The sequence below is a fragment of the Gadus macrocephalus genome, chromosome 5 (genome assembly GCF_031168955.1).
Source record: "Gadus macrocephalus chromosome 5, ASM3116895v1".
Classification (NCBI taxonomy): Eukaryota; Metazoa; Chordata; class Actinopteri; order Gadiformes; family Gadidae; genus Gadus; species Gadus macrocephalus.
The window spans coordinates 15380428-15389254 of NC_082386.1; the positions used below are offsets into that span (position 1 = coordinate 15380428).

General features: G+C 41.3%; 1 protein-coding gene across 2 annotated transcripts; it reads right to left on the minus strand.

Moving 5' to 3' along the window:
* Positions 1-2159: 2159 nt before the first annotated feature.
* meis2a (Meis homeobox 2a) lies at positions 2160-7411 on the minus strand. Of its 2 annotated transcripts, XM_060052712.1 has the most exons (7): positions 7225-7411; positions 6048-6893; positions 5256-5488; positions 4364-4505; positions 4035-4085; positions 3316-3366; positions 2171-2794 (listed from the first exon to the last, which is right to left on the minus strand). In XM_060052712.1, the coding sequence occupies exons 2-7, from the start codon at positions 6057-6059 to the stop codon at positions 2621-2623; spliced, it is 663 nt and encodes a 220-aa protein (XP_059908695.1). In that variant the 5' UTR covers positions 6060-6893; positions 7225-7411; the 3' UTR covers positions 2171-2620. The 2 variants fall into 2 exon arrangements, with proteins under 2 accessions (XP_059908696.1, XP_059908695.1); XM_060052713.1 differs by lacking the exons at positions 6048-6893; positions 7225-7411 and adding an exon at positions 5764-6037 and having other exon boundaries at positions 2160-2794.
* Positions 7412-8827: the final 1416 nt, after the last annotated feature.

Sequence of the window (8827 nt, forward strand, 5' to 3'; positions counted from 1 at the left end):
GGCTCTATCGCCAGGTGAAGATGCGAATAGGGGGGGGTGGGGGGGGGGGGGGGGGGGGGGGTGTTGGTGGGCGATGGGGGGGTAGACAATCTGGAAAGGGCTGCCTCCTTCAGCAGTTAGAAACACATCTTTCCCCCCCCCCCCCTACCAAAACCAACTCTCACCAAATGAGATGTGGCCCGAGGCAGTATATTAAAAATGCATATCAAAGCAAAGGGAGAGAGGAGAAGAAATGGACGTGAGAGCGTCCAACTAAATACATTTGCATATCTAACTATCAAATTGCCTTCCCCCAGCTCTCCGCACCAAGAGCCAAAATGATTAATCAAATAATTCAGAAAAAATTATTTACAACAAAATGAAACAATAAATAAATATATAAATACCCAGCAAGAGCAGCGAAGCGGTGGCATGATGCTGTGTGTTTTGCTATACATTCCGTGTTGACACAAACGTAAAACTCACAGCTTTCTTCAGGTGAAGTGCTGCAGTTAGTTAACTATTTACTACCAGGTCATAATCACACAGCACAGGCTGACGCGGAGACACACAAACACAAAGTATGTGCATACCATAACCATTACCACTACCTATACTATATATTTTTTTCAATACGGTTTATATGTCACATATGTTTATGCAAAATAGTGTGAACATTTGTTATCACTGTTAACACTCTTAAGAGACAACATCTCTTATCTGTTTTTTTAACCAAAAAATCATTCCTGTTAAATCCAGCATTTGTCATAGAAATATATGTGGACTTTTCTAGCACAAAACCAATAAAGAAATCATTCTACATATCACCACTTAATGGTCAGTGTGAAATCCCCAGGGATAAATGTTTTGTAAATCAGCTTTAAAATGTATTTATTTGTTGCTGTTCCTCGTGTGCTTTAGCAGCATATCAGATTTTCTAATTATACAAATATGTCTCACGAGTGGTCTGGTGACAAGGCAAAAGAAGAAGGCACGGTTGGATATTTGGCTTGAGTATCAGCCATCTGCCATGAAACTAAACAGGCTATAGTTTATCTCATCCCCTCAATATAAACAACATCATGCCTCGTTTCTACACTGGTGCTGCATGGGCTTTTCACAATCCTGCTATTGCGATGATTTCTCGGCAACACACTGGCATTTGCAGTCTGCTTGTGTTTAAATACATATGTGTGCCGAATTGTCTGGTGAACGGCGACGGCTAACAGAAGTCCCTGCTATCGGGCCTATAGCCAGAGCCAACAGATGCAACGCACTGACTCTGCACAGCTCCTAAATCTGCTGTAATTCTTAAATGGTTTGAACTTAGTGTGCTCCTAGCTTAACGATAGACACTTTTTAGCGAGGTTAGTTCACTTATTTCACAGAAAACATAATTTCCCCTCACCCAGATGACACATTCAATCACACCGACACCATAATAGACCAGCTTATTCCATAATGATTTAAAAAAAAAAAAAAAAACAGTTTATTGCTTGCTATGTTTTAAACCTTGGGGATCGATCCTTAATTTTTAAAGGCATTAGTGCACTTCAGGTAAATATAATTGAATTCAGCATTGGAGCCCGGAGTCATAAAACGTCAAGCGGAGGAAGAGCTGCACCACAGTGCTAATCGATACGAGACAATTAAACAAATCTACATCAACGGCAAAGCATAAAATAAAGTCCAACTCCATACGAACCATCATATGCCTTGTGAACTTGACATTGATGGTCAGCCTTTAGTCCTGATATCTATCTCAATAGGGTTCCACTTTCTCCACCTCCGCAGCCAAATCCGAGGCTATACACGCACAGACCAGGGGCAGCGCCCACAGCCCACAAATAAAGCTCTTTTCTCTTTAAATATCAGCCTAAAGCAAAAGCTTAGCGCTGATACCCTGCTTTAATGTTAAACCTGCGGAACACATAATTGCTGCGCGTTTTCGGTGTAGGCTACAGCACACACTACACTAACAGCCATGCAAGCAGTCGAAGACATACACACACATACACACACACACACACACACACAATGACACACACACACACACACACACACACACACACACACACACACACACACACACACACACACACACACACACGCGCGCGCAGCCACGCAAACCCATACACCCACACACACATACGCACACACGCGCGCGCACACACACACACACACAAATACACACACACACACACACACACACACACACACACACACAAACACACACACACACACACACACACACAAACATTATACACACATGAATGCCCCTAATCAAAAGATTAAAACAATAACTCTTTCCATTGTGTCACTCCAAGCTTTTGACCTTAGAACAACGACCGTCATATTTTTTTTTACAAAGCACTTAGCACCCTTTGCTTATGGTTACAATATAAATATATACTCAGCCAAAGTAACCTAAAACAGCACGACATGTGAAATGGCCAACAAATATTTAAGTGTCTTTTCAAAAACATCATTTTGAAAACTGTTTATAATAAATAAGCTCAGAGAGCAGACACGTCCGCTTTCAGCAGACTATTCCTTTCACAGCACCAACGCATGCAGACAAAAATCAATAGCCATAGGCCTACACAAAAGCATCCACATTAAACAACTTTTACATTCCATATTAAAGAGAGAGAATGGGACTTACATGATCTGCAAGGTTAGTCGAAGATCCCGATAGCTCCTCGTGATCTGATTTTGAGCTGCCATCCCGTTCGTCAATAACTAGATCTATTGGCATTTTTCCTTTCAAACAACTGATGTACCGGTGGCAAAAATTGTCGCAGAGCTCATGCACCTAGAACAAGGGAAACACCTTGGTTCAGGATGGGGAAACGCTGAGGTTGGTCCAAGAATAACTCAAATTAAGGGATATTATCGGCAGAGTCAAGGAAACAATAGTGAAATTCTTGCGGTGGTTATTATTCTCCAGGGACAGGAGCAACAGGTTGAGGGACAAAAACAATAAACAAGCAAGCTATAGCCTACGCTGGATAGATAGGCTACTAAGTATTTGATAGAAAATCTCAAGATCAATAATAATGTCAATGCATGCAAAAGTGCGAAGCCATTTCGCCAATTATAGTAACGTGAATACATACATTCTTAATGTATACATAGTTTCAACTTTTTGTCACCGGTACTGTATCGATGTTAGATACAACGGCCTATTGTATTTGCAAAACAATCATTGCATTCAATAATGTAGGTCTATGCAGTTCTTAATTGGAATTAAGATAAAATAAAAAGAACGGTGTTGTCCATCGCATTGCGCTTAATAATTTAAAAACATGATAAAAAATATATAATAACATTTACCTTTTCTAATTCCAAAAGGTGAAATCGTAATACTTGTATGGCTTGTATCATCTGTAAAAAAAAAAAAGAAAAAAAAAAAAAAGAAGAAGAATACAATCAGCATATTTTCTTTACCATAAAGCCACAACAATGTCATGGCAAAAATTGCAACAATTTTGAGTCAGTGAATTATACCATATCTTCCCTTCATTGAATCTCACGAGTATAGGCCTACCTCAGGGACTACATGTGCTATACATGTTATAGGCCTAAATGTACATCCTTCTAAATTTGACGTTACAATTGTGTCCAGACTTTTCCTCACATTATACGTTTGTCCATGATTTGAGCTTTAATAGTCATTTCCAAAGTGCCCTAAGGCAAATAAACAAAGTTAAAGGCAGATTGTGTGCACATAGCTTTCTAGTGACCATGGCTACAGGGGAGTTGACCCGCCGAGGGAATCCAGCGTCTATCCCATAATGAGGCTACGCTCTCGGCCTCCTGTTGGTAGCATTTCACGTTGCCACTCCACACCCCTCTGAGCAATAATCCGAGCTTTATTTCTGAAACAATGTATTTGTCCTTGAATGTTTACTTTCTGGAATATGCACTCACTTTGCCCTGGGTATTGTTGTGGTTATACGGACCAGTGTCCACACAAATTAGGAGAGTTAATAATAGGTGGGAAAAAAATTATATATTTAGGGACATAGAGCAATATCAAATGATGAGCTTACCAAATTGTCCAACTCTGGATTTGATGAAAATAAAGGTTTTTCTGCGCGGACCTAAAAATACACACAGAATATGAATATTAATTTACATGTGAAATCCCCAGTCTAATTATGCAATTGTGAAATGCAACAATATCTACGTTATTAATTTGACTCAATGAAACAATTAACGACATATTATTTCCTATAGGCTAATTAAAAAAAAACATAAATACTCTCAAATGAGTCCCATCCACTGTAACTTCCACTGTAAACCATAATCCCCAGAGCTCCTATTGAACGCACAACGCGCGTTCGAAGGTGATTTGAAGTTAACACGTTATAAAATTGACCTGTTTGGCAAAGACTGCGATGTCCTCGTTGAATGAATCTGAAGAGCAGACGTCGCCGCCCGCCACGCCGGGCTCCCTCGGAGTGCAGGTCGCCAGCTCGCACTTCTCAAAAACCAGCGCGAGCAGGGGAAATAAAGGGTGACTGCAAAAAGAGAGAAGACATAGACCATCTATTTAAACCCATGCTCCCAGAAAGACTCGGCGTACATGCTGAACCATCTGAACCACCCCAGCGAGTGCGTGTATAAGATAGGCTAACTAAAATATAACAAACAAACAAAACAACTAATCGAAGCTGTGATGTTCTAACGCTTTACGGCACTGCCAGACCCATGTAAAAGATGAGCTTTTATAATTAGGGAGCTTTAATTATACAATGGCTGTTCTATTCTAAAGCCCTATTGTCGCCACAAAGCACTGAGTAAAGGCAGTTTATGCCTAAATATGAATAAGTTATAACTCATTGCATGTTGTGCTGTTGTGGTTAGGACGATATTTCAGAAAGCATCTAAGAACTTTTTGTAGTCGAAATCAAAACAAGTCAGCCTACTTGAAGACAATAACAAGTTTGTTTTTTGCTTCGTGCTTTGGCTACCATATCCTTATAATAATATAGTCATTAAGGTTGTATGAATCCCAATTAAAGAATGTAGAATGTAATTTTTATTATTGTAGACTGAACATAAATATATTTTAATTCTTTTTTAAGGGTGTCACTTGTAGTTTCATGATAAGTGCGTAAAATCCAAATCCACTAGAATGACCTGCCTAAAAACGTCTAAATTATAATTGCCATTTTTATAAAACAAATCAGCAGAGCGCAATCCCACATCCAGAAAACACTGCAATGATTCGCCGTAGGTATACAAGAGTTTCTGTTTTCTTCACCTACCCATAAATTTGATCTTTATCCCTCTTTAGAACGTCGTTGACAGCGGAGCCCATGCTAGTGGGCATAACGTTGGGATGGGGGGCATGAGCCCCGTAGTGCTGGCTGGCGTGGAGCGGGGGACCATGGTTCAAGTGATGGACCTGAGGAAGCGGCCGAGGAGCATGCGGGTCTCCGTACATAGACGCCGGGACTCCCACACCGTCCATCCCACCGTAGTGGGCCAGCTCATCGTACTGGAACAAAAAATCATCAAACCAAGCGTTAACCACCGCCGCACCGACTCTTGAACAAAACCGATAGAGATACACAGCTGTTGTATTAAACGTTGCTTATACAATTTCCAAGAATATAAGAAATACACTCGTTTGCTTTTGCCTTTTACTCTAGCGATGTTGGAAAAAAATAAAGAGCATAAGCCACATTCCTCTCGCTGCGCCGTACATTGTTAAAAGTAGAAAGTAGACCTATGGCTAAAACAATCAATGCAATCCAAAAGATTTGTCATTACCAAAAACATTGTAAACTTCTTTATCGCCGAAGGAGAGTTACTTTGGCAAAACACCGAATTAGTTTGCAGTCCTCTGTGAAAGTGCTCCACGATACACGCAGAGGCAGTCGGTTAAGCAAAGGCTGTCACTTTGCTTGAAGAGTAAGGCACTGCAAAAATGTCAAATATAGGTCTACTGTCTTACGAATACTTTGTAAAGTAGCTCCCACCGACAAGAGGATAGCGATACTGAGGCCTTCCTATAATGGATTTGTATAGATAAGTGTTGGAGATTTAAAACCTACCCTTTGCGCCATCAGACTGCCCTCCAATAAACTCCTCAATGTGTCGAATATTTAATATCCCAGTACGGTTGGAAAGTGATTTAGTAGTAAGATTCCCCTTTCAAACAACTTTGCGAATTCTCCTATTCGCTAATGTGCTTCAGTTGAAGTAGTAGCATGAGGAGTTTTACAATTTTTCTTGTTTTCCTCTTTCCTCAAAAAAGAAAAAAATGCGCCAAACTGAAGGTTACAATCGGCCCATCAACAACCTGCATGTAACTAAACTGTCGTGTCTCATGGCTTTTTGCCACTCCAGCTGTCAATCAAAGCCAGAGGTTGTCAAGGTAATGAATGAATGATGGTTGGTGATGATGTTCAAGAGAAGATGAATCTTTTTAGCCCGTTTTCATCCCGCAAGTCCGCGTCCCCTTCTCTCACTCCGGATCGCTGTGTTGTTTTATTGTAAGTGTAAAAAAAAAAGAAAAATCAGAAGAAATTAAGGGATCGCAGTTGCAGATCTTTCCTCCTTTTTCCCCCCGTAGGTATTTGGTCTATCTCGCGGTCTGAGATGAGTGAGTGTCAGCGCGTGTTGGCAGGTTGGCTGCTTGCTTGCTTATAGAACAGAGTCAGTTCGCTGCGCTGATCGGTGGGCGAATGAAATGACGGATCCCGGAAGTAGTGGTGGCCATAGCCAGTCCTGCAGCAGCTCGACGAGAGAGGAGAGACCCAATCCTGTGATATGCAGAGTATGCACGACGAGGACGGCTTCAACTCTTCATGGGGGGAAAAGCCAAACAACACTTCTTCTTCTTCTTCTTCCTCCTCTTCTTCTTCTTCCCCCAGCAATTCCTCTCGTCGAAAAGACTCCTGAAGTAAAACAGAAATTGCAGGATAAAGAAGTTTTTTTTTTTTTTTTTAACCAGCGCGGGTGTTTAGACTGCAGCTGTTAATAATACCGAGTCGAATAAATACAGCCGAGACTAATTCACATGACATAAAAAGCACATTAAAACAGTATTAAGCATGATGATTTCCAAGTTTTACGCACGGTCAACTCGTAGCTAGAGATTAGCAGTCAAATATTCGAACTTTTATCCAGCTTACCGATTACATGCAATGAACACGGTATAAACCATGAGCATCATAAATTAAAAGTATCTGATGCATTTTGAGTTTAATTTATGAGCATGACGCTTACTTGTTATCTGTGGTGGAGTTACAGCCGGTGTGCCTGCAATAGGCTATCTACAGCAATACCTTCCAATCTCACAGATAATTATGCTATATGGCCCGTTAAGGAAATTAAACAATACGGACCACCCCTCTAAGCCTAGAATGAACTTTTCCAGGCAGAGAAAGCTTTTGTGGAGAAGTAATTTTGTGTTTTTCTTTCCTCCAATCCCCTGTCTTGATAGAAATCGTGCCTTACCTCGGAGTAGTCAATTATCAAAGCTCCCCAAGACCATCAATCATGTGAGGAGATTGAAGTTTAGAGGAGGAGCAACGCTCCGGCCATTGATTCCACTGAAGCCCTATTTTCCCCCTCAGCTCTTAGGAACAACACAGGAGCAGGCCATTTATCCCCTTTAATATTTAACTTCATCAACGATAGTGTGCCCTGTGCGTAGATGACATCATCGGGCGTATTGATAGGTTTTCACATACAGGCATCCTCTTATGGCTATCCTTGATTTTTTTTTTTGGTGGAAAGTCGACCAAAGTACTCCAAGGTTTATGATGAGCCAGACACATGTACGGAGAGGGAGAGAAAAAACAGGGTTGTTTGGATGCCGTCGGAGGGTCAACAAACTCCCCCCAACTCACAACAACAACAAGCAAAAAAAGCCATATGGTTTATCGAGCCGCACAACAGAAATAGCAATTAAAAAGATTTAATAAATGAAGCAGTGACAACGCTTATGTTTGCTGGCATAAGGGGTGGGAAGACGCCCGGCACACGAGCAAAAAAAGCAGGACTGCAGGGTTGACAAACGGCTGTGTGGACATTTGGTGCGTGCAATACCCCAAGAAGGAACTACAGCGCGGCGCGCACAGCCCCGTGGCGATCACCGTCTCCAGGTCTCTCTCCTCAGCACTCTGCGCTCTGACCGCCGAGCCGCTCTGTAAACACAACCAGCAGCCAGCAGTGTGTGTCTGCTGCCGAAGACTGCTCCTGCTATTTTTATAAGCTAAATACTATCGTTCACATTGATTTGTGCACTAACGGTTTGACTCTTGTTCTTTTCCTCCTCGGGACCAGCGGTGAGTAGCCAAAGCCCTTTTACTGTAGTATAGCGTAACCATTGTGATGGGGGGGTGGGGGGGAGTGGGGGTTATAAGTGAGTTCCGCGTGATTGGGTGTCCTTGACTGCGCTGTGTAATGGGAAGTTTTGTAATTGTTTTATTAAATTGAACTGTGTTATTGGTGTGTTCAGGTTTTAGTCAGTGTTTTTGTGTGTAAAATGTAGTTTCCGCGAAATATATTGAAATGTTTGAGCGAAAATAAAAAAATAAATAAAACATTAATCATAAAAAATGCTACATCGTTTCGCTTTTATTTTGAAAACATGTAATTATCCCCCAAAAGGACGGATGCAAACAGTCAAGAGAGCGTGCGAAAATTGCAACGCTTAATTATGCGTAACCGATGCTTGCTTCTCCAGAAACGTATTATGTGCCCTTAAACACCCATCAAGAAATTGGACGGGTTGCATTATTAAAAGTTTTTACTTTTGCTAAAACGTGTGGTCAATTACCGGAAACAACAGCCTATGACCAATGCGCGTAAATATATTGCAAAA

What these genes read in the sequence shown, in the direction of transcription:
- meis2a (XM_060052712.1), bottom strand. An exon ending in GATAAAGATCAAATTTATGG is followed by an intron (nt 4,506 to 5,255) that starts GTAGGTGAAGAA and finishes CTCTTTTTGCAG; the next exon opens with TCACCCTTTATTTCCCCTGC. An exon ending in TCGCAGTCTTTGCCAAACAG is followed by an intron (nt 4,086 to 4,363) that starts GTCAATTTTATA and finishes GTGTATTTTTAG; the next exon opens with GTCCGCGCAGAAAAACCTTT.